At 35.3% G+C, this 26215-nt stretch overlaps 1 protein-coding gene across 2 annotated transcripts in view; it reads right to left on the reverse strand.

Moving 5' to 3' along the window:
* Positions 1-5918: 5918 nt before the first annotated feature.
* BRIP1 (BRCA1 interacting DNA helicase 1) overlaps positions 5919-26215 on the reverse strand; it is a 179101-nt gene continuing 158804 nt past the window's right edge. For both annotated transcript variants that reach the window (XM_036081775.2, XM_078064214.1), the window contains 3 exons: positions 15447-15529; positions 12607-12933; positions 5919-9291 (listed from right to left, as the gene is read on the reverse strand). In XM_036081775.2, coding sequence (XP_035937668.2) covers positions 8546-9291; positions 12607-12933; positions 15447-15529 — 1156 coding nt within the window. In that variant the 3' untranslated portion in view covers positions 5919-8545. The remainder of the gene's footprint in view (positions 9292-12606; positions 12934-15446; positions 15530-26215) is intronic.

Below are 26215 nucleotides of genomic sequence, written 5' to 3' on the forward strand. Positions count from 1 at the left end.
TTTCAGTAGTAGTCAACTTCCCAGATGTATAAATAGCAAAGATAGACTATGACATTAAACTAGATTTGTGATTTTGCAAGACTAAGATAGTAGAATGACAAAGGTGGACAGGAGTACAGGACACCAGCAAGAGAGTAGTTCCAGTGACTGACTATGAAGTCCAAACTTAGAAGGAAGGAAGCGAAGACTGAAGGAGGTTGATAAACTGGGAGAAAACCAAGGGAGTAGGTATACAAGGAGGAATGGAGTAAAAGCGGGAGGACAGAAGATCAGAGAGACGGATATTCATTCAAGGTTACATGAGTAAGGAAGTTTTATGGTATAGTCAATGGAAGTGAGTGGATGAAATGGAAGTGAAATCACAAGAGTAGAAGTCAAGAAACAGGCTTCTGTATAAGGTAAGTTGGTAAGGTGTTAAGAGTCTAGAATTAGAACTTATGACACCCGTGTACAAGTTTTGACTCTAGCATCACTAGTTAGCTATGTTACCTAAGGCAATGTTAATGTTTTTGGGTGGTTTTGAAAAGATTCCTTCCTCTCATCAAAAAATGCTTACTAAGCGCCTCCTATATGTCAAGCAGTATATACTATGCTCTAGGACTGTTTCTGTCCTCAAAGAGCTTATACTCCTTAATGGATGTTAATATATTTTTGTTTAATATTATAGAAATGTTAAGATGATTCTGGAAAGTACTCCTTTAGAAAAAAAGTAAGATAATGAAGCCTGCTTTCAGAATTCTAAGACTATACTTTTCATAAAGAGATTTTTGGAAATCAAGGTATACTAAAATCAATATGAAAGCACAAAACTGTAACAAAACAGTAGAAAGAACATCATGATGTTGATTGTGGTCTCATTGTTTCATTTTCCTCATTTTTAAATGTGTTGCTGACTTTGGCAGGCTATTTTGAGAACCAAATGAGCTAATGGCTGTGAAAACTCTATGACAGACTACATGCTATACAATAAAAGTACTACAGAAGATTTACTTGCTATGTTCTTGCTTTGTTTCCTTTAGGTAAATCAACACTCAATAATCCTGAGTAGAGAGGCTGAGATCTGAAGATGGGATTATCAAGAAAAATAGCATATCCTGAATTTCTTCAAGAATATATTTCAAAATTGTAAGCACTTTTGCATTAAAAAATGAAAGAAAATCTGTCAGATGGTGTTTCCTGTGTTAAATTCTGCTGTTAACTTACAGATCCTCTAACTAGAAGCATTATGCATACCAGTATGCGTATACTCAACACTGCTGTGTGCTTTGCCTCTATTACAGCTCTTACCACACTGTACCATAAGTGTTTGCTTGTATGTTAATTAGGCTATGAATTCCTGGTGGATAAGATCCTTGTCTCACTCATCTTTGGTATCCCTAGAGCACAAAATAGCTCTAAATGCAAAGCAGACTCTCAAAATATAGTAGATGAGTGAGTGGATGAATAAATGCTAGGTAATATGGGAAATTGTCCTTAATCTTGGGCAGAGAGAGACACACTTCTACATAATTATTTGCAATATCATGCAATAAATATTACATTGGGAATAATTAATTTTATCATAGGGTGGTAATGAAAGGCTTACAAAATAGCTGATATTTTGGCTAATCAATTAGTTAGTATGAAATTCAATTAATATTTTAGAATCCAGTTGTGTCAGAATAATATACTGTTTATGGACATCGCAACAGAATGTACAAAAGCCCAGCATTCCTTGTAGGTAAAGTTGATAAAAGTATACCCTTCAAAAAAAAAAAAAAAAGAGTAAAGACAATCTCTGGCCCACAACTGAAGGAACAGAGAAGATATGAAGGATTTAATGCTGTTAAAGAAATAAGACTAGAACACTTAGAAAGAGAAAGGTCACTAGAGTCTAGAAATCGGTCAAATGAAATAAGCATTTATGAGAGTCAAGTATCATATGATAAAGTCCTGAGAGAAATAAATACATTATTAGTAGAATGCTCCATACATTTAATAAAAAATTTAATGTTGGGAGTACAGCAGTGAATAACATGTATATATATAAAAAAAATCCCTTCCCTATGGATCTTACATAGAATGTTCTCAATGGGATTTATGGATTTCAGTGTTCCTTTGATAACTTTTTCTTTGTTTGCAATGTACACACATTTTAAGATATAAAAATGAAATGGAAAAATGGAAAATAAACTCATGATATATGTCTTGCTAGTAAAAGAACAACTACTTTGAGTTTTTTTTGTGTGTGAAAGAAGCTCAAAGTGCTTTTGAGTATATGGATCAAATTCTAACAGGTTTATTAGTCCTTTTGAAGGTATAATTTCAGCATACTGAGATGACCATTATACTGTATTATTTCAGTTTCCTAACAACTAACATTTGAACAGTGCTTCAGAATTTATATATAAATATATATATAAACATATATATATTTAAGATTTTATTTATTTGAGAGAGAGAGCACAAGCGGGGTGGGGGGGGCAGAGGCAGAGGAGAAGCAGACTCCCCGCTGAGCAGAGGGCCCCTGGGACTTGGTCCCAGGACCCTGGGATCATGACCTGAGCCGAAGGCAGATGCTTAACCGACTGAGCCACTCAGGCGCCCTACTTCAGAATTTATAAAGCACTTTCACATATCGCATAATTCTCACAATTTTCTTGGGTAGATATTGCTCACCTTTTTCCCCCAGAAGATAAAGCTGAAGTTCAACAAAGACCACTCAGTAAATAACAGGGCCAAAACTCAAGCTTATTCCTGTGACCCCAAATTCTGTTATCTTTCTCCTTGCCTGATTTAAAAAAAAAAAAAAAAAGCTTTTATGCACTCTACTGCATTTGACACTCATAATGTTTGATCTATTTCTTATGAAATTATTATTTATCTCCATTTTAAGATGAAAAATACAGAAGTTCAGAGAACTTAAGTAACTTGCCCAAAGTAAGTCAGCAGGTGGAATTGGAACGTTTCCAGTAACAAACTTCATGTATATTGCAATCAACTTTAAAGGCTGAAATATGGAAATATTAATACATCAATCCACCTTATTATAATTTTAGGTAGACCTATATGAAGGATAGCACAAAGATTTTTTTATATTTCCTACCTTCTGCTTTAGGTAATAATTCAGCTCCACATGCAATACAATAAAGTCCTGACTGGCAAGGCAAGTTACTTTGGTCCTTTTACAAGAGATGAAAGAGATCAATGTTTGAAAGAATGTTAATATTTATTTATTTTTTTTTTAAAGATTTTATTTATTTATTTGACAGAGAGAGACATAGCGAGAGAGGGAACACAAGCAGGGGGAGTGGGAGAGGGAGAAGCAGGCTCCCCGCAGAGCAGGGAGCCCGATGTGGGACTCGATCCCAGGACCCTGGGATCATGACCTGAGCTGAAGGCAGTCGCTTAACCAACTGAGCCACCCAGGCGCCCAAGAATGTTAATATTTAAATATAAATACCATAACAACAGTTTGAAAAAAAGGGAAAATACACCAAGACTATACTTGATTCAAAATAACAATCAGTATTTAATATCTTTAAATCTTCCAACTATACATGAATCATAAATAAGAGATGATGGCATCTAACAGTTTAGATTTATAAATGATATGCCACTTGTACAATTTAGTACTTTATAATAGCAAAGAGCCAAATGAAACATTTTAATATTGAGTTTTATAAATATCGATATAAAATAATTTTATGTAAAATGACAGAATTTGGGGGAAAACCATGAGCATCAAAGTCATATAAATTGCTTGAAAAAGGAAGACCAAGATAAAAAAAATACAAATTTATTATAAAAAAGCACTGAAGTAACTACCTAATTATGCCTTGTTAAGAAAATATTTTTAATCAGTATTTACCATTAGATTTTCAAAGGTTGATTTCTGGGAATAGTAAGTTTCATGCAGCTTTTATTTTTCTTCCAATACATTGAAGCTTGTTTATTACAAAGTGGAATTTGGTATAAGATGGGTTGTTTTGGACCTTGTCCAAGAGTTTAGTTACTGAAAGCACTTCATTATAAGGTGGTTTCACCAATAAGGTGATCCACTGGCTCAGATCCCATGGATATTATAACAAGGCTCCATTGTAGAGTACAGGAAGCTGGGCAGCTAATGTTCTATCAAATGAAACCTTAAGAAACACAATTCTTTTTTGGGGGTAGACATGAAAATCGCTTAAGCCCAGAGAATCATAAGCCTAGGTCATCTGTCTAAATTTCCATTTCCTGAAGTGATGTTCTTTATTGTACATTTAATAGCTGCGCATCTACTTCATGTTACGGTTTTAGCGTAAGACATTCATTGTCTGATGAGGTCTTAAATTTATTTTTTATTATGAAAAAGTCCAGTATTAATACTGCCTTTCTATTTATAAAAGATTGACTGCATTTGTCTATGGAATAGATAAGAAACTACCAAGAATTCATAAAGGTTAAAGTAAAATCTTGTGCAGCTCACTGATAAATCTGAGGTATGAGCAAGGATAATTGTGTTGTAATCAAACACAAAAATATGCCATCACTTAGAGATTAAATAACTACAATAACCAGTCTTTCAAGTGATTTTACAAGAGGGACTTTGATTTCATGAAGTCTTAATAAGCAATCCTAAAGAATTAAATGTTTTGAATGTATTTTACTTCAGAAAAATATGACAAAGTCACTGTAGAAAAATATTAAAAATTTTTAAAAATATTAATACAAAGATCTTAAGAATAAAAACAAAGCCTCATGTGAACTTACAGTAGCAAATTAAAAACCATTTAATAATTAAGTGCATAGTAGCAGCATAGTAAGAAGTCATTAATTTCCAATACCATTATAAAAAGTTTTAAATGACTTATCTAAATTTCAAAAGTCAAGTCATAAAACATCTACTCTTTATGTTGTACCTTTCTTCCATCAATAAATCTCTTTCTCCAACTGGAAGTTTTCCTGGTTCCTGGACGGTATGCTCTATATACTTTCAGGCCTTAAATAAATTTGGTATAAGATAATTATTTCATATCCATTGAATGGGTAAGGCAAATTACCTGATAAACAATTTCTAACATATATCTCCAAAGCCTTAAGAAATAAACTAGCCAAATAATTTCTCCTTCCTATTATATAATAATTCTTTATTGTCAGTTTATCTCCCTATCTCTTTAAGATTTTATTTATTTACTTGACAGAGAGAGAGCACACAAGCAGGGGGAATGGCAGGCAGAGGAAGAGGGAGAAGCAGGCTTCCTGCAGAGCAGGGAGCCGGATATGGGACTCAATCCCAGGACCCCAAGATCATGACCTGAGCCGAAGGCAGTCGCTTAACCAAGCCACCCAGGCGCCCTCTATCTATCTTTCTATCATCATCAGGGAAATCTTCACATAAAGCAAGGGTGTGTATACTTCAGATATATGATTGATTCACTAGCTAATATTTGAGGGTCTGCCATGTGCAAAATACTCTTAACTTCATGTTTTAGGGGCGTCTGGGTGGCTTAGTCAATTGGGCAGCAGACTCTTGATTTCACTTTGGGTCATGGGAAGGAGCCCGGAGTTGGGATCCACGCTCAGTGCAGAGTCTGCTTGAGGATCTTTCCCCCTTTCCCTCTGCCCCTCACCGCACTCATGTGCTCTCACTCTCTCAAATAAAAATCTTTAAATGCTTTCACATGTTTTAGTCTCCAAAACATCTTTTAAAAGTACATTATTACTAATTAAAATGTTCTACCTCCTACTCTCTTATAAAGACTGGTGCTTCATCATTTTTTTAAAGATTGATTTATTTATTTGAGAGAGAGAGAGAAGGAGGGGGGCAGGGGCAGAGGGACAGGGAGAGAATCCCAAGCAGACTCCTTGCTGAGCGCAGAGCCCGATGTGGGGCTGGATCTCATGACCCTGAGATCACAACTTGAGCCGAAATCGAGTCAGACACTTAACCAACTGAACCACTCAGGTGCCCCAAGGCTGGTACTTAATTTTTTAGTACTTAATTTTTTAAAAAATCTTTTAAAGATTCTACTGACTTATTTATTTTAGAGAGAGAGTGTGAGCAAGCAGAGAGAGGAGCAGAGAGGGACAGACTCCATGCTGAACCCGACCTGGGGCTTGATCCCACGACCCTGAAATCATGACCTGAACTGAAATCAAGAGTTGGACACTTAACTGACTGAGCCACCCAGGTGCCCCATAAAGGCTGGTACTTATATTCTTGCAATATTATCTTGGTCATAGTTGCTATCTTTGGAGACTCTATACCTGTTTCAATAGTGAGATCACTGCACAAAATTTTTGAAATACCTTTTGGAATCGCTAAATGCTAGTGTCACATCTCTACATAATTCTCAGTTAATGGAAATTTTTAGCTTCAGAGAGAACTAGATTTTGGAGAGAATAAATTAGAGGTTAATATGGATAATACATCAAGGTATGACTAAAAAATATTGTGCTTAATTTTTCTCATGTAGTTTACCAATTCTTCTAAAGGCAATTTTAAGGGTCAAAAAATGTTTTCATTGAAGCACTGTTAAAAATAAATATCCTGCTTCTCAAGTTACTAAGCAGCATATTCATAGTTATCCCTTAAAGGTAGATAAGTGTCATTTCACTTTTTCTACAAAATGGTTTACTTTATTTTAAGCATTCTGGAACAAAAGCAAATGAAAATTGACTCAGTAACATATCAACATATATTTCTTTAAACTATGGATTTTTATTTTTTATTTTATTTTATTTTTTTTTTAAGATTTCATTTATTTATTTGACAGAGAGAGACACAGCGAGAGAGGGAACACAAGCAGGGGGAGTGGGAGAGGGAGAAGCAGGCTTCCCGTGGAGCAGGGAGCCCGATGCGGGGCCCGATCCCAGGACCCTGGGATCACGACCCGAGCCGAAGGCAGACGCTCAACGACTGAGCCACCCAGGCGCCCCTAAACTACGGATTTTTAAAGCTGAAAGGGATTTACATGATTTTATAGTACTAAATTCCACATTTAAGAGATGAAACTACTTTCTCAAAAGGCATGGTGATTGCCAATGTGACTTAGCAAATTAGTGGCAGAGCCAGGATTAGAGCACAGTCTCTTGTCTTCCACCTGGTATTCTTTCTACTACCCCACTACCCTTATCTGTGGATTAGGAACTATACCAGAAAGGATAAATGGTTTCACCCTTTCAAAAACAATTTAGAAATTATCTTCTATTCTAGTATTTGTAACTTATTACTCACTGATCAACTAAAGAAAATATATAATACTAGGAATCTAATATATCCTAATCTATAGATGAATTCTTTAACTGGTAAGTTATCAATTCAAATTTCTTTGAACTATGCTTACAGTTGTACTATCTAATGCTATAGAAACAAGCTGTATTCAATCTAAACACCCTCAAAATAAAAGCAAATATATACATATATAATAATTCATTTACCCAAATGAATATATAAAATACTTGACTGCTGGGAATTTTGACTTGAAAATAATAAACCACATCCACAACTTGACAACTCATAACTTTTCAATTCAAATCACCCACACGAAGCCTAAATGTCCACTGAATAACAATGTTTCTTAGAAAAAGATGAGTGAATATATTTTTGGAATGATGACAGAGAAGTGCATTTTTTATAACCATTATTGATCAGAAGTATAGCTTCATTCACAAATATATAAAAAGTCAAAATTTACAGAAAAATTAGTGAACAATAAGAGAACATTTTTCGGCTGCAGTTACATGTTTGGGTTTACTTATAAAATTTATATATGAAGTTTTCTATCCTGTTTCATAATTATAGCCTTCATGCTAGAACATGTCACTTCTTTCCACAATGATGATGAAGCTAAATAATTAGAATTGAAAATTAGGAGTCATTCATTTGGCATTTTGTAACTTTACATAATTTGCTTAAAATGTGCTTGATTTTGGTTCATCAAAAACAGAAAAATGTAAAGCAATATCAAATAAAAACACAGTTTTCTTCTGAATCCTTAATTGCTTATAAGTAGGCAGTTTAATATGGGAATAAACTTTTTAAGAAAACTTTGATTTCTAAAATAATATACTGATTTGAGGTAAATATATAGTGAAACATGACTGAGGTGTGACTGGATTAGACTGCTATTCATTTTTATGTATCAGTATGAAAATAAATGGATGAAGAGGACTACAAAATACAAATATTTATGTGAAATTTAAAGGAAAAGACATATCTTTCAGATTAATTTTAAATTGTTTATAGGTAAAGAAAACTTGTTAGAGGAAAATATTTTGTATGAATCACTTTTGTCAAAACTCAAAAACAATAAAACTTACATTCTGAACATAAGACTTTTAAAAAACTCTAATACCAAAGAATTAAAGTGAAAAATATTTTTAAAATAAAAAACTTATACCATTTATCCAATGTAGAAATTGTCATTAAGCATGACAGCATATATTTATAGTGTTACAGTTAAGTATTATTACCTAACACCAGGGAACACACCTTTGTTTCTGGAAGGAGACTGTTTAAACTTCTTTATATCTGTTTCACAAGTTTTCCCCAGTTCCAATTCGTTTATATGAGTTGTTTTTACATTACATTACTACCAATGTTATCGATTTTACTTTCTTTAATATGCATGAGTCTATTCAACTTTGTGTCTGTGCAATCCTCAGCTTTCATTTCTTGGACTGAATCCACTCCTTTCATAGTTCTAATTTCAAAAAGATCTTCAACTAAAATGCAATTTGAATCATTAGCCAATCTATTGTCTCTATCACTTTCAACTAAATCATTCTTTTCTTCATTTGTATCCATAGGATCATAAAGCTCAGGTGAAAAATAGATAGATTCATCCTCTGCTTCTGTTTCAGAAGCTCTATGTGAAGTGGAAAGTTCAGCTTCTTCACCAACTAGAGACAATTCAATGTCCGGATCCAGGGCTTCTTCATAGCAGAACAGCTGTTTGGAATCATTTTTTTTAAGAAGATTAGAATCAATCTTTATTGAAGAAATAGTGCTTTCTGATTGAGGGCATGGTCCAAATGATGCGTTTACCGTCAGAGATGAGGACTCACATTTATCAACGAGTGGCAAAACTGTTTTACATCCCTTTTCTGTTTTGAAAGTGGAGACACTAGAGGTATAGTCCTCTGGTGACCTGAACTTAGGTGCGGCAGTCAGAATTTCACCAGTAAGACAATGTCCCAGAGAATTAAAGCTAGACCAGCTAGCTCTCTTTGTCTGTTTGTTGAAGGTTGGGCTTGTGGACCTGGAAATCACAATTTTCTCTGCTTTCACTGCCTGGGCGGACTCTTCCAATAATACAGGATGATCTATGAATACAAAAATTTAAGAGTGTTAATTTTCTGCTAACTAATATAATAATTGTTACATTAACGTAATTTTTGTTAAAAATACTGAAATAACCACATAGGATCATAATTTAAAGCCCACAACTAATAGTAGCAAGACTTCCATCTTAGAACATAAAGCACAAAATGTGCACTCTGAAAGGATTCCTAGGTCTCCAGTGATTCTGAGCCCAAGTTATAATGCTGTCTGGTAAACTATCAAATTCCACACTAGGGACCTCAGCAGTGAATGAAAAAAGGAGGGGTAAAAAGGAATAGGAAGAGGGCTGAGTAATGGGGGAAACACACTATAAAAATCTGCCTTGAAAATCCACTAGCCAAGTATTGGGAAAAATTGACCTAGATTAATTCCCTAAAGGAAACAGGCAACCACAAAGACTAAATTATTTGTTTAAAGTTATAAAACTGGTTAGTACTCAGATCCAAACTAGAACTTAGGTTTCCTAATTACCAGTCTAATGGCCTTGAATTCACTATGACATTTATTTTTTAAAAAGCCACCAGACACTACAAAGTAAATATTTAATACTTGATATATTAAATTATCATATATTAGTTAAAACAATTAAAATGATATCCATTGATATAGACCACGGTTTGGCAAACTTTCTCTATAACTGGCCAGACAGTAAAGATTTTAGGCTTTGTGGGTCATATTGTATCTGTTGCAACTATTGGCATACCTCCTTTTATTGTACTTTGTTAATACTGCATTTTTTACAGATTCAAAGTTTGTGGCAACCCTGAATCAAGCAAGCCTACAAGCAACATTTTTCTAAAAGGATTTGCTCACTTCATGTCTCTGTGTCACATTTTGGTAATTCTCACAGTTTTTCAAACATTTTCATTATTATTATATTTGTTATGGTCATCTGTGATCAGTGATCTTTGATGTTACCACTGTAATTGTTTTGGGGCACTGTAAATCACACCCATGTAAGATAGTGAACTTAACAGACAAATGTGTGTGTTCTGACTGCTCCACTGACCAGCTGTTCCCCCATCTCTTGCCCTTTCCTCAGGCCTCCCTATTTCCTGAGACACAACAATATTAAAATTAGGCCAATTAATAATCCCACAATGGCCTCTAAGTGTCCAAGCGAAAGGAAGAGTCGCATGTTTCTCACTTTATTTATTTTTGTCTCTCACTTTAAATCAAAAGTTAGGAATGATATGGTTAGTGAGGAAGACATGTTGAAACCAAGACAGATCAAAGAGTAATTTTGACTTTCAAGTTTTATTATTTAAGAAATACATTTTTGGGGGCACCTAGGTGGCACAGTCAGTTAAGTGTCTGACTCTTGGTTTCAGCTTAGGTCATGATCTCAGGGTCATGAGATCAAGCACCACTTCGGGCTCTGTGCTCAACACAGAGTCTGCTTGGGATTCTCTCTCTCCCTCTGCTCCTCCTGCTCGTGTTCTCTGTCTCTCTAAAATAAATAAATCTTTAAAAAAAAAAAAAAAAGAAATACATTTTTGTAAGGCAACAGCTGCCATAGATAGGATTTCTTTGATGAATCTGGGCAAAAAAACCCTGAAAACCTTCTGGAGAGGATTCACCATTCTAGATGCCAGTAAGAACATTCATGATTCATGGGAAGAGGTCAAAATATTAACATTAAGAGGAGTTTGGAAGTCACCCTCATGGGTGACTTTGAGGGATTCAAGATTTCAGTAGAGATGTGGTAGAAATAGCAAGAGAATTAGAATTAGAAGGGAAGCCTGAAAATGTGATTGAATTTCCGCCATCTCATAACAAAACTTCAATGGAAGAGAAACTGCTTTTTATGCATGAACAAAGAAAGTGGTTTCTTGAGATGAAATCTACTCCTAGTGTAGATGCTGTGAAAATTGTTGAAATGACTACAAAGAATTTAGAATATTACATAAACTTAGCTAATAAAGTAGCAGGGTTTGAGAGGACTGACTCCAATTTTGAAAGAAGTTCTACTTTTGAATAAAATAGTATTGTATGCTATACAGAGACCATTCGTTAAAGGAACAGTCAATTGATGTGGCAAACTTCACTGTGGTCTTTTTTTAAGAAACTGCTGCAGCCACCCCAGCCTTCAGCAAACACCACCCTGATCAGTTAGCAGCCATCAACAATGAGGCATGACCCTCCACCAGCAAAAAGATTGATTTGTTGAAAGCTCAGATGATTAGTACTTTTTAGCAATAAAGTATTTTTAAATTAGGATATATACGTTATTTTTTAAGACATAATGTTATTGCACACTTAAGAGACTACAGTATAATGTAAACATAACTTTTATATGCACTATGAAACAAAAAAATTCATTTGAATTGCTTTATTGTGATATTTGCTTTATTGTGGTGGTCTGGAACCAAACTCGCAATATCTCTGAGGTATGTATGTTCTCAATTATGCTGTTCTAGTGCAAAACATACTATGACTAAACTCTGCTGTTGTGTACCATATGTAACTGAATGGATGTGACTATGTTCCATTAAACTTGATTTACAAAAACAGATGGCCAAATTTGGTCCATAAGCCACAGTTTGCCAATCCCTGACACAGAGTATTATATTCTAATATATATATTTTTTAATATTTATTTATTTATTTACTTGAGAGAGAGTGCATACACAAGTGGAGGGGAGGGGCAGAGGGAGGGGAAAGAATCTCAAGCAGACTCCTTGCTGAGCATGGAGCCCTACGTAGGGCTTGATCTCATGATCTTGAGATCACGACCTGAGCCAAAACCAAGAGTCGGATGCTCAACCAACTGAGCCACCCAGGCACCCCTCTAATATATTTTTAAAAATTATTTTTTTTATCATTTAGAATAAATGACTCTCACTTCCCTAAACTAAGAAATTCATGTAAGAGAAGAATCTATAAATTAGACCAATTTTTAATATAGTCTTTAGAAAAACATGTACCATTTGTACAGTATTTTACCATGCTATGATATTTATCATCTTATTAGATCTTTAGAGCCCAACCTCAGGGATAGGTATGCAGAGATTCCTTTTTCTATTAAGATTCAAAAAAGTTATGTGACTTGCTCATGGTCACAAAGCTAGGTGGTGGCAAATCTGGTAAGTGGAAAACTGGAAAATATGCTTAGGTCTCTTGACAAAAGTCTGTTCCCATTCCAATACACCACACTATTTCATTATTTTATGATAACACCTTCTATTTCAGACCAACATGTTTAAGGAAATTAATCTATAGCACAATAAATATCATTTCACTAGATATAACAAAAGACTTCTCTATCAAATGTAAATAGGCAAAACTTCTCAAACCTCTTTCCTTTCTAGAGATGATACCTCTTGGTAGAGATGGACTTTTAGTTATTTTAGGACACTGTTGTTCTTGGACACACATTTTTGCTTCACCTTTCCCAGGATTTTCTGGTGCTAGATGACTTGCCGCTTCTGATAAATAAGTTAAACTATTGTCCTTCAAATGGGTCACTTCAAGTGTAGACTCACTGTCCTGTATAAACTTTCTGTCCTCTTTGGATGCATCAATGACCTTCTGGTGTTTTTTGGAAAATTCAGCCAAGGACTCCAGTGCACTTTCAAATGTTGAATGGTGCTGAATCTGCTGCCGTACCCATTTAGAAAGTCCTAAGGAAAAAAGTAAACCCCAGGAAGTTATTATGCATTAAGAATACACTTAGATAATTTTTCTAATGAAGTAATCCACATCAATTTAGGATATACAGAATGATTCTCAATATTTTTCCTGCCTAAACATCTTCACATGTACACTCTGCTCATGCATCAGTAACATTTTTCTTTATATGCACTGATTATCAACTGGAGGGAGGAAACAGGCAGTGGGAGTAGAGTGGAAAGGGAGAAATGTATTATTTGTCAGTTTAGAATAACTGGGGAAATAAGGCAAATTTAATTTCATCATAATTCCCAACAAATATTGCTTATATTTTAATTTTAGGGAAGCTAGAAGTTGTAAACAACACAGTCTTCCATTCCAACTTTCTAATTTTGATTTCTTTCGTGAAAATAAATTTAAGATTCCCAATCTCATAGGTTTTTTTGTTGCCTTTCTCCCTCAATTCCAAATATGTCTTAAACTATCCTAGGAATGAAAGGAATAACAATGTTATTAGGGACAAATCATGTCCTGTTTGACTATTTATTATATAATTATTTTTTAATATATAAATAATCAAGTTGTAAGGGATATGATTTGACCTGTGATATGTGAAAACTGTATAACCTTGAACCATATTGACAGTATAAGGTGTTTTGTTTCATTTCAGAATGAAATTCAAAATCAGATATTTGGACTTTTAGAAAATAAACTCTGCTGGTGTTACTAAAACTATCATCATCTTCTGAAGTAGTTTAAAAAGTCACTATGGTATTTTAAGCTAAAAGAAAAATAAGACAGGGCTTCAAGTTGCAATACATTCATTTCAAATACATTACTTTTTTTTAATGGAGGTTTTCTATATTTAATGCAAATCGAATTGTGTTCTATAGTTAATGCAAATTGAATTTAAACAAAGACTAGCCATCAAAAGGAATTTGTATGTTGTGCTATTATTGTCTAGATAAGAAGACTTCACACTTCTATGAATTTCAGAAAAAAATAAAACCCATACAGAAATAATGAAAAATTCTTAATTTAAAAAATCTCTCAGGGGCGCCTGGCTGGCTCAGTAGGTGGAGCATGCGACTCTTGGTCTTGGGATTGTAAATTCAAGCCCTACGTTGGGTGTAGAGACTACTTAAAAATAAAATCTTAAAAAAATCCCTCACCAAATCTGAACTATCAGGTAAAAATTTAACTTCAAGATTTTAAAATAAGAAAAACTTGTTTTCAGCTTTTGCATTTTTTTTGTTGAAGTACAGTTGACAAGAAGAACATTTTAATTTTTTAATTTTTTAAAGATTTTATTTTCAAGTAATCTCTACACCCAACGTGGGGCTCAAACTTACAATCCCAAGATCAAGAGTCCTATGTTCTATCTACTGAGTCAGCCAGGTGCCCCTAGAAGAACATATTAAATAAGCATTTCCCTTAAAGTTCTTTATTTTTGTTTGCTTGGGGAAAATAATTATACGGATTAAACATGAAACTTTCTAAAATTGAAAAACTTTAGTATTATAGTCACTTCTTTCATGTTTGGAACTTTCTGTAATCAAAGAAAGCTTTTTCAGTGTAAAACGTCAGGTTGCTTTTGAAAACTCAAAGAATCTGAGCTCCACCTGCTGACTAAACATAAGCACTTAACATTTTGCTTTTAGTTATGTCTGGACCTAAGCTCAATGGTTTCCTTTACATGGAAAGGGCAGAAAAGAGTGCTTTAATCCAGGTGGATACATTTTAATACCAAACCAAATATAAGGCTCTGTAATAGAAAAAGAGTCCATACCCACAGGTGGCTAATCTGAAAGAAACTTAAAATTTTGTATCTCTTTATCATAGTATGGTATGAACTTTTTAGCTTTAAAGATAATAAAGATGCAAGTATTTCCAGCAGTTCTTTAATAACAGATGGATTCCTGGTATTGACTCTAAAGGGACTGTGTGACTGCTGAATAAAAACTATAGGCACATAGTATTTGTTCATCTGAGTGGGGAAAAAATGACCATCTACTTCATCTTGAGGCCAACAGTGGTGTTTGTGTTTTTTTCTTTTAGAAAATACTAGCTCTAACACGAACTGTAGAACAGCTGAAGCATTTCTAAACAATCAACAAACTTCAGTATAATCCAGAATGAAAGAATGAAGAATCCTAAGCATCCAAAGATGTTCTTACGTGCTTAAATGTAAACTTATTTCTTGGAAAATTTATTCCTGTGAACAGCCTATTCCCTGACAATACTAAATAAATTATTATTCTGTTACTTAATTAAATCCCACATTCTATGTTACTGAAGGATCCTAATTGATTAATACTTTGTTAGTAACTAACCAGATTCTCCTCTATAAAGATTTTTTTGTAAACACATAAGCATTAAAAGGCTAGATTTCCCATCAATGTGAATTTTTCCATGTCTGATCTAATAATTCAAATTCTGTCCAAAATTTTTCTTTAAAACTAGCAGTTATTAAATACCAAAGATTGTTATTAATTCTTACTCTAAGCCCAGCTGAGAATCTTACCAGATATATATCGACTGGGATTACTCCTGAAACGATCATCCACTAGAATAAGAGCTCCCCAATCATTTTTGTGTCGAATACACCTATAAAAAAAATAGGGAGAAAAATCAAACAAAAATGACTTTGAAAAAAAAGCCAACAGGGTGCCTGGGTGGCGTGGTTGATTAAGCATCTGGCTCTTGGTTTCGGCTCAGTTCGTGATCTCAGGGTCATGACATCGAGCCCCATACCAGGCTCTACCCTCAGTGTGGAATCTGCTTGAGAGTCTTTCTCCCTCTTGCATTCCTAAGATAACCATATGTTCTTATGGTACATTATTCTTTTTATAGATTGTTGGATTTGGTTTGCTAAAAAATTTTTTAATTTTAAAAATTATTCAAGGGGTGCCTGGGTGGCTCAGTTGGTTAAGTGTCCGACTCTTGATTTCAGCTCAGATCATGATCTCAGGGTTGGGAGACTGAGGCCTGCGACAGGCTCTGTGCTCAGTGGGGAGTCTGCTTGGGATTCTCTCCCTGGAGACCTCCCTCTCCTTCTGCCCCTCCTCCCCATGTAATCTCTCTAAAATAATAAATAAATCTTTAAAAATTATTTAAAAAAATTTTAAGTGTACAATTTGGTGATTTTTAGTACGTTTACAAAGTTGTGCAACCTACACCACTATCTAGCACACATTTTTATGTTACCAAAAAGAAACCCAGTGTTCACTAGTCACTCCCAATTATCCAATTACTCCCCCTATTCTCTGGCAATCATGAATATATTTTCTGTCTCTTTAATTTGCCTATTTTGGAAATTTCATGTAACTGGAATCATGCAACATATGGTATATTGTGTCCGGCTTCTTTTACTTAGCATGATGCTTTCAAGGCTACTTCCATTGTGTATCAGTACTTCATTCCTTTTTACAGCTGAATAATATTCCATCGTATTTATCCATTCATAAGTTAATGGGCATTTGGGTTGTCTCCACCTTTTGGCTATTGTGAATAATGCTGCTATGAACATTTGCGTACAAATTCTCATATGAATCCAATTAGGAGTGGTATTGCTGGGTTGTACAGAATTCAATGTTTAACTTTTTGAGGAACTGCCACACTTTTTTCCCCAAGCACTTGCACAATTATATATTTCTGCCAGCTTTGTGTGAGATTTCCTATTTCTCCATACCCTCATCAACACTTATTATCCATCATTTTCATTATATGTACTCTAGGAAGTGTGAAGTGTCATTTCACTGTGGTTTTAATTTGCATTTCCTTATTAAGTAGTGATATTGAGCATCTTTTCATGTGCCACTTGTAGATCTCTTTTGGAGAAATGCTTATTCAAATTATTGGTCCATTTTTAAATTGCATTATTTGTCTTCTTATTGTTGAATTATAAGAGTTCTTTATATATTCTGGATACTACACCCTTATCAGACACACTTTTTGCAAATATTTTCTCCCGTGTAAATTCTTTTCCATTTTTTAGTAGTGTTCTTTGAAGAACAAAAGTTTTAACTTTGACAAAGCCCAATTTATCTAATTTTTTTAGTTGTGCTATTGATGTCAGATTTAAGAAACTATTGCCTAATCCAAGGACAAGAAGATTTACACCTCGTTAGTCTTTGACCCATCTTGAATTAACTTTTGTATATGGTGTGAAGAAGGGGACTACCTTCATTCTTTCGCATGTGGATATCCAGTTATCCCAACACCATCTGTTAAAAAAGATTTTTTTCCTTATTGAATTGTCTTGGCACATTTTTGGGGGTGGGGAGGCTTAAACAATAGGAATTTATTTCTCACATTTCTTGAGGCTGGGAAGTACAAGAAAGAGGTGTGAAATGATTTAGTTCCCTGGTAAGGCTCTCCTCCTGGCTTGCAGATATTAGCCATCTCACTGTGTCCTCACGTGGGTGGGGGTGAGAAGAGGGAGAGGAAGAGAGAGACAAGTTCTCTGGTGTCTCTTCTGATAAGGGCACTAATCCCATCATGAGGGCCCCAACTGCATAACCTCATCTAAACCTAATTACCTTCCTAAGGCCTCATCTCCAAATAGCATTACATTGGGGATTAGGGCTTTAACATATGAATTTGAGAGGGGCACAATTCAGTCCATGGCAGGAAGTAAGAAAACTATATAGTATATGAGAAGGTACTAAGTATTAAGGAAAAAAATAAAAAGGGAAAGAGAATAGGGAATGTTGGTAGGGGGTGCTAAATTTTAAACACGGTGATATTGAGCACTGAGAAAATATCACTTGAATACAGATTCTTCATAGGTAAGGGGATGAGCTATGTATATATATGGAAGGGAAATATTCTAGCAGAGAGAAATGCAAGTGCAAGGACCCTGGAGAAAGAGCTTACCTGACATAGTCAGAGAACAGCAAGAAGCACAGTATACCTTCTTCAGTGTGGCCTCTTCTCTCCCTTTAGTTGTGGAGTTTGTTCTGTCAGTCCTCAGGTTGATTTCTGGGGTATTTAAGATGATTTGGTAGTTATCTAGTTGTCTTCATGAGACGAGACAAGCCTAGGGTCCTCCTACTCCTCCACCATCTTCTTCTCCCTCTGTCTTGGCACTTTTGTCAAAAATCAACTCACTGTAAATATGGGAGTTTGTTTCTGGACCTTCAATTCTACCCCCTTGTTCTATATGTCTGTATTATGCCAGTACAACACAGTCTCGATTATTGTAGCACTGCAATAAGCTTGAGGTTGAGAACTGCCAGTTCTCCAATTTTGTTCTTTTTCAAGATTTTTGTGACTATTCTTAGTTTCCTTCAATTTCCATGTAAATTTTAGGATCAGCTTCTCAATTTCTGCAAGAAATCCAGCTGGTAGTTTGGGATTGCAGTAAATCTCTGCAGATCAATTTGGGGAAATGTTATCTTAACAATAAGTCTTCCAATCCATGAAATTCTTCCATTTATTTAAAAATTTCTTTCAACAATATTTTGTAGCTTTCAGTGTACAAATCTTGCATTTCTTTTGTTAAAGTTACTCCTAAGTAACTTATTCTTTTTGATGCTATTGCAAATGAAAATTTTTAAATTTATTTTTATTGAAATATAGTTGATACACAATTTTACATTAGTTTCAGGTTTACAACATAGTGATTTAACAAGTCTATATGCTATACTATGCTTACGACAAATGTAGCTACTTTTTGTCACCATACAACACTATTACAATATGTAAATGGATTTCTTAATTTCATTTTTGGATTGTTTATTCCCTCTGTACACAAAGTGATTGATTTTTGTATACTGAATGTTTCTTGTAACTTACTGAACTTATTTTATCATGAAAATGTGTTGGGTATTGTCAAATGCTTTTTTCTCCTCTTGAGATCACATGGTTTTTGTATTTTATTCTATTAATATGGCATATTACATTGATTGATTTTAGTTGGACCAACAAAATTGGTTGGATGTTGAACCAACCTTGCAATCCCAGGATAAATCCTACTTGGTCATTGTGTATAATCCTTTAGTAAGTTGCTGGATTCAGTTTTCTACTTTTCTGTTGAGAATTTTTGCATCTATACCCATAAGAGATATTGCTGTGTAATTTTCCTTTCTTGTGATGTCTTTGATTGGTTTTGGTAACAGGCAATGCTGGCCTCATAGAATACGATGATACGTGTTTGCCCTTCTATTTTTCATATGTTTGTAAAGGACTGGTGTTAATTCTTTAAATATTTGCTAGAACTCATCAGTGAAGGCATTTGGTCCTGAGCTTTCCTTTGTGGGAAATCTTCTGATTACTAATTCTTCTATCTCTTTACTTTTATAGATCTATTCAGATCTTTTTCTTGCTGTGTCAGTTTCAGTAGCTTGTGTTTTTCTATGAATTTGTCCATCCTAAGTTATGCAATTTGCTGTCAAACAATTGCTCAAGGCATTCTCTTATAATGCTTTTTATTTCTATAAGGTTGGAAGCAACATCCCTTCTTTCATTCCTAATTTTAGTAATTTAAATCCTTTTTGTACTTCCTCTTGGTCAGTCTAGTTAAAGGTTGTCAATTTTCTTTATCTTCTCAAAGAACTTTTGTTATCCTTATTTTTTTTCTACTGAACTTTTTTTTTTTTTTAAGATTTTATTTATTCATTTGAGAGAGAGAGAGAGCACAACCAGGGGGAGAGGCAGAGGGAGAACCAGACTCCCCACTGAGCTGGGAGCCTGACGTGGGGCTCAATCCAGGACCTGGAAATCAGGACCTGGAGATCATGACCTGAGCCGAAGGCAGACGCTTAACCATCTGAGCCACCCAGGTGCCCCTCTACTGAATCTTCTATTCTCTCTCCTTTATTTCCACTCAGGTATCTGTTATCACTTTGATCTGCTTGCCTTGTGCTTGGCTTGCCCTTCTTTTTCTTTCTTTTTAAAATTTTTTAAAACTTTATTTATTCATGAGAGACAGACAGAGAGTGGCAGAGGGAGAAGCAGGTTCCCCATAGAGCAGGGAGTCCAATGTGGGACTTGATCCCAGGACCCTGGGATCATGACCTGAGCCGAAGGCAGCCACTTAACCAACTGAGCCACCCAGGCGCCCCTTGCCCTTCTTTTTCTAATTCCTGAAGGTAGGAGGTTAGATTATTGATTTCAGATTTTTCTTAAAAAAAAAAAAAAAAAAAAAAAAAAAAAATATATATATATATATATATATAGGCATTTACAACTATAAATTTCTCTATGAGCAATGCTTTCATTGTCTCTTCAAAATTTGGGTACACTGTGTTTTCATTTTCACTCATCACAAGGTATTTTCTAGTTTCTCTTATGATTTCTTCTTGGATCCACTGGTTAAGAATGTGTTCCTTAATTTCCACATATTTATGAGTTTCCCATTTTTTCTCCTGTTATAGATTCCCAGTTTCATTCCACTGAGATCAGAAAAAATACTTTCTATGATTTTAGCCATTTAAAATTTCTTGAAGACTGATTTTGCAGACTAACATATAGTCTATCCTGAAGAATATGCCACATGCACCTTAGGAGGGTGGAGTGTAATAGATGTGTTAGGTTTATAACCACTGGGTTATAGTGTTCAAGATTCACATTTTTTGATTTTCTTCCTAATTGTTCTATTATTGAAAGTAGGGTAACAAAGTATCCAACTATTAACTGTTGAATTGTCTATTTCTGACAGTTTTTGCTACATACGATTTAGGGTCCTTTTGTTAGTTGCATATATGTGTATGTGTTGCATAGATGAATGTTACATATTCTTGATGAAGTGAAAATTTATTATAGAATATTTATTGTCTCAGGATGGCTGGGTGGCTCAGTCAGTGAAGTGTCTGCCTTGGCTCAGGTCATGATCTCAGGGTCCTGGGATCGAGTCCTGCATCAGGCTCCTTGCTCAGCAGGGAGCCTGCTTTTTCCCTCTGCCTGCTGTTCACTCTCTCTCTCTGACAAATAAATAAAATCTTTTAAAAAAGGAATATTTATTGTCTCTATTAACAATTTTTGTCTTAAAGTCTATTTTGTCTGATACCAGTATAATCAACCAGCTTGCTTTTGTTTACTGTTTGTGTAGTAAGTCTTTTCCTATCTGTGTACCTTAATCTGTGTGTGTGTGTGTGCGCGCGCGTGCTTAACTACAGTATTTCTCTTAGAGGCAGCATATAGATGGGTCATGTTTTTTTAAAAAATCAGGGTTGTAGGATGGAGCCCTCAGTGCAGAGTCTGCTTGGGATTCTCTCCCCCTCTCGCAGCCCTTCCTGCTTGTGCTCTCTCTCTCTCTCTAAAATAAATAAATAAATAAATATTTATCAGAGAGAGAGGGAGAATCCTCAAGCAGAATCCTCACTGAGCGCGGAGCCTGACGTGGGGCTCCGCCCCAGGACCCCGAGATCATGACCTGAGCCAAAATCAAGAGTCAGATGCTTAACCGACTGGGCCACCCTGGCACCCCCTGTGCGTAATAGGTATTTTTATGTATCATGTTAATTTCTTGTCATTTCTTACTATTTTGAGTTATTTTCTTTGTGGCTGCCTTAATTAACACTTGTACTTACAACAATCTTACGTGGATTAATACCAACTTAATTTCAATAGTATACAAAAATGTTGCTCCTATTAATTCTGTTCGTTCCCCCCTCATCTTTGTGTTATTACTGTAATATAAATTACCTCTTTATACATCGTATGCCTGTACAGAAAAGAGGTAACAGCATGCCAAACTGCTTATCCCCAAAGAGGCCTGCATACAAGGTAGACTCGGTGTTTAGAAACTTAGATTTCAGGAGGGTTCCAATCATTGACTTATAAAAGATGCTCCCTGTGTTTAAAATGTTTGTGCAATGATTAATGCTGAACACCTGCTTTGTTTCTAAGAGGTTGGACTTTGGGGAAGTGCTAGGCAGAGGCTGTCTATCTGCACAGCCCCAAATAAAAACACTGGGTCCTGAGTCTTTATGAGCTCCCCTAACTGCCAATATCTCAAACATGTTACCACAATCACTGCTGGGGAATTAAGTGCGTTCCATATGACTCCACTGAGAGAGGAGGCTTGGAAGCTTTTGCCTGCTTTCCCCTAGACTTTGCTCATGTGCCTATTCTCTTTGCTGATTTTGCTTTGTATTCTTTCAATGTAATAAATCCTATATGTGCATACAACTATATGATGAATGTATTCCTGCTCCTAGTGAATTACTGAACCTGTGGTGGTTTAGGGCACCCCCAAGACAATGCTTATCACCACGTATTTAAAATGATTGCTTTATGCAGTTGCTTTAAAAATCAAATAGGATAAAAAGAGTATAAAATACATTTATATTGTTTTTTATATTTCTATGAAAATCCCTTTCAGATGCTCTTTATCTCTTTATATGGATATGTGACTGCCTTTGGATATGTGTTTTTTCATTTCAACCCGAAAAGGATCACCTGTAGTATTTCTTTTCTTTTCTCTCTCTTTTTTTTTTTTTTTTGATTTGGGAGTATAACAAGTTTCCTAGACATTAATTCTCTCAGTTTTTGTTTATTTGGGACTGTCTTACTTTTTCCTTCATTTTTGAAGGACAGTTTTGTTAGATATAATAGACTTTGTTGACAGCCTTTTTCTTTAAATATGTCAGTTCATTGCCTTCTGCTCTCCATAGTTTTCAGTAAGAAATATGCTAAAATTATTGAGGATGTCTTATGAGGAGTTGTTTTTCTCTTGCTGTTTTCTAGATTCTCTTTGTCTTTTAGCAGTTTGATTATGACATGTCTACATATCTTTGATTTTAAATTATTTTGAATTTGCTGGTTTTCTTAGATGTGCAGATTATTGTTTTTCATCAAATTTGGGAAGTTTCCAGCCTTTATTTCTTCAACTAATCTTTCTGTTCCTTTCTCTCTCATCTCTCCTTCTAAGACTCCCATTATGTGAGCATTGGTATGCTTGATGGGGTCTTATAGGTCCCTGAAGCTATGTTCATTAGCTTCATTCTTTTCCTTTCTATTCCTCAGACTGGATAATCTCAGTTGAGTTACCTTTAAGTGAACTGATTCTTCTTCCTGCTCAAAACTGCTGTTGAGTCACTCTAATGAATTTTTCATTTCAGTTACTGGAATTTTCAAATCTGGAATTTCCATTAAGTTCTTTTAAAAAATTCTTATTATTGATTCTATCTTCTTTTAAAAATTTCTATTTGGTGAGATATCATTTTCATAGTTTCCTATAGTTATTTAGACATATTTTCCTTAGTTCTTTGGCTATATTTAAAATAACTTTATACACTAACTACAATGTCTGGACTACCTTAGGGACACTTTCTATTGATTGCATTTTCCCATGTGTATGGGACATCCATTCTTCTTTCTTTGATGTCATAATTTTTGTTGAAAAAAGTACATTTTAAACAATACAATGTGGCAACTGTACAATTCAAATTCTTCCCTCTGCTCAAGGATTTTTGTTGTTGCTGGTGTGACTTTCTAAAGATAATACTCTTAAAGTCTGTTTTCTGTCATGTGTGACCATTGCTAGATCAGCTTAGTAGCCAGTTAATGACTAGGCAAAGATCTCCTTAAACATCTGTAACCAATATATGTCTAATTTGCCAAGAGGCTTTCCACATGTTTTTCAACATGCTTTCGATCCTCAGCCAGGCAGGTAACAAACAACTCTGCCATAGTCTTCTCTTCCTGCTTCAATAGAGCCTCAAGGTCAACCACAGGTGAGAACTTAGGGGCTTCTCAGGTCTTTCCTGAGCATGTGCACATCCCTGGTTATATGCACCATTGTACATACAGGCACGGCCCACTAAAGTCCTAGGAATATGTCAGAACTTTTAAAGCCCCCTATGTATATCTCATTTCCCAGCTTTTCCCAGTAAGCTATTTAGTTAGCTTATTATTTGGCCCAAATTTAGTCATCATCTCAGGATGTTGTGAAATTAAACATTACTTGCCTGCGTGAGCTCCTAGTCAGGTCATGTAAAGATAGCCTTGTGAATAGGGTCTTCCAGGAAATCACCAGACAGGTTCCATAATGACAATTCTCAAGGAGTAAGTTCCAGCCGTTTGGGTGGCTGGCAGATTACTGGCTTTCACCATGATTTAAAACTGTGAACTTGAAGAGAGGGAATGGGAATTGGGCAAATGAAAATCCCACAACGCTCACTGTTCTTAATGAGATTCAGCAATTTTCATGAATAAATATTTCCTGGAATGTTGTAAACTGGTTAATTTACAGTTCTGAAAAAGTTGATTCTAATTATTTAGCCTGTTTTCTCATTCCTTTGTTAGAGAATTTTCAGAGGTCTTTACTGTCATTTTTGTGCATCTCACCAATTTGTTAATACTTTAAGATTATTTTCACCTATGTTTTTGACAGATATTAGTCTGTAGTTTTCTTTCTTGTTTTTATATTGTCTTCATTTAGTTTTAGTAGGATAGTGCTAGCCTCATAAAATGAATTGGGAAGGGTTTTATCATCTATTTTTAAGATTTTATTTATTTATTTGAGAGACAGAGAGAGGGAGAGAGAGAATGGGGGGCAGAGGAAGAGGGAGAAACAGACTCCCCACTTAGCAGGGAGCCCAATGGGGGGCTCGATCCCAGGACCCTGAGATCATGACCTGAGCCAAAGGCAGATGCTTAACCAACTGAGCCACCTAGGTGGGTAAAATATAACAATTTTCTAGAAGAGATCAAATGGAATTGGTGCTATTTCTTATTTTTTTTTTAAAGATTTTATTTATTTATTTGACAGAGAGAGAGATAATGAGAGCAGGAACACAAGCAGGGGTAGTGGGAGAGGGAGAAGCAGGTTTCCCGCCGAGCAGGGAGCCCCATGTGGGGCTCAATCCCAGGACCCTGGGATCATGACCTGAGCCGAAGGCAGACTCTTTAACAACTGAGCCACCCAGGCGCCCTGCTATTTCTTCTTTAAATGTTTGGTAATATTTGCCAGTGAACCCATCTAGGTGATTTTTTTCAAACTACAAATTTTCTTTACTAGACAGAGGATTGACTATTCAGGTTATCTTTTTCATCTTCAGTGAGTTTGGTACTTTGTGGGTTTGAGGGAATTAGTCTATTTTACCTAAGTTGTTGAATATATGCATATAGTATAGTTTTTTCCATATTATCTTTTTAACATCTGCAGGGTATATAGTAATATGACTTCTTTTATTCCAGAGATTGATAATTTGTGGCTTCCCTTTTTTCTTTGTCAGTTACCTAGAGATTTACCAATTCTATTTATCTTTTTAAACTCAATTTTTTAGGGGCACCTGGATGGTGCAGTCAGTTGAGCATCTAGGGTCTTGGTTTCAGCTCAGGTCATGATCTCAGGGACCTGAGATCAAGCCCTGTGTTGGGCTCCACACTCAGCAGGGAGTCTGCTTGAGATTCTCTCTCTTTCTCCTTCAGCCCCTCCCACTTGTGCTTGCTCTCTCTCTCAAATAAATAAATCTAAAAAAATAAAATCAATTTTTTAATTCTTAGTTTCACTGATTTCGTTTTCAAATTCATTGATTTATACTCTTATCTTTATTATTTCCTTTTTTGTTTGCTTTATATTTATTTTGCTTTTCTTTTCCTACCTTAAGGTAGAAGCTTATTGATTTGAGACCTTTCTTCTTTTTGAAAATAAGCATTTAATGATAGAAATTTCCCACTGGGCACTGCTATAGATGCAGCTCACATATTTAGATACATTTTCATTTTTGATTAGCTCAAAATATCTTCTAATTTTCCTAAGACTTTCTGCTTTATCTATGGATTATTTAGAAGTATAGTTTTTTAAAAAAGATTTATTTATTAATTTTAGAGAGGGGGGAGGGGCATAGGAAGAGGGAGAAAGAGTCTTAAGCAGACTCTGCACTGAGTGTGTAGTTGGACACAGGGCTCGATCCGATGACCCTGAGATCATAACCTGAGCTGAAACCAAGAGTCAGATGCCCAACTGACTATGCCACCCAGGTGCCACTAGAAGTAGGGTTTTAATATGATTTTACTCATATGTGGAATTTAAGAAAATGAATGAATATATGGGAGGGGGAAACAGAGAGAGGAGGAAACAAATCATGAGAGACTCTTAACTGTACAGAACAAACTGAGGGTTGATGGAGGGAGGAGGGTGGGGGATGGGACAGATGGATGATGGGTATTGAGGAGGGCACTTGTTATGATGAGCACTGGGTGTTATATGTAAATGATGAACCTCTAAACTCTACTCCTGAAGCCAATATTGAACTGTAGGTCAACTAATTATAATTTAAATTTAAAAAATTTAAAAAATTAGGGGCGCCTGGGTGGCTCAGTCGTTAAGCGTCTGCCTTC

The sequence above is a fragment of the Halichoerus grypus genome, chromosome 2 (genome assembly GCF_964656455.1).
Source record: "Halichoerus grypus chromosome 2, mHalGry1.hap1.1, whole genome shotgun sequence".
Taxonomy (NCBI): Eukaryota; Metazoa; Chordata; class Mammalia; order Carnivora; family Phocidae; genus Halichoerus; species Halichoerus grypus.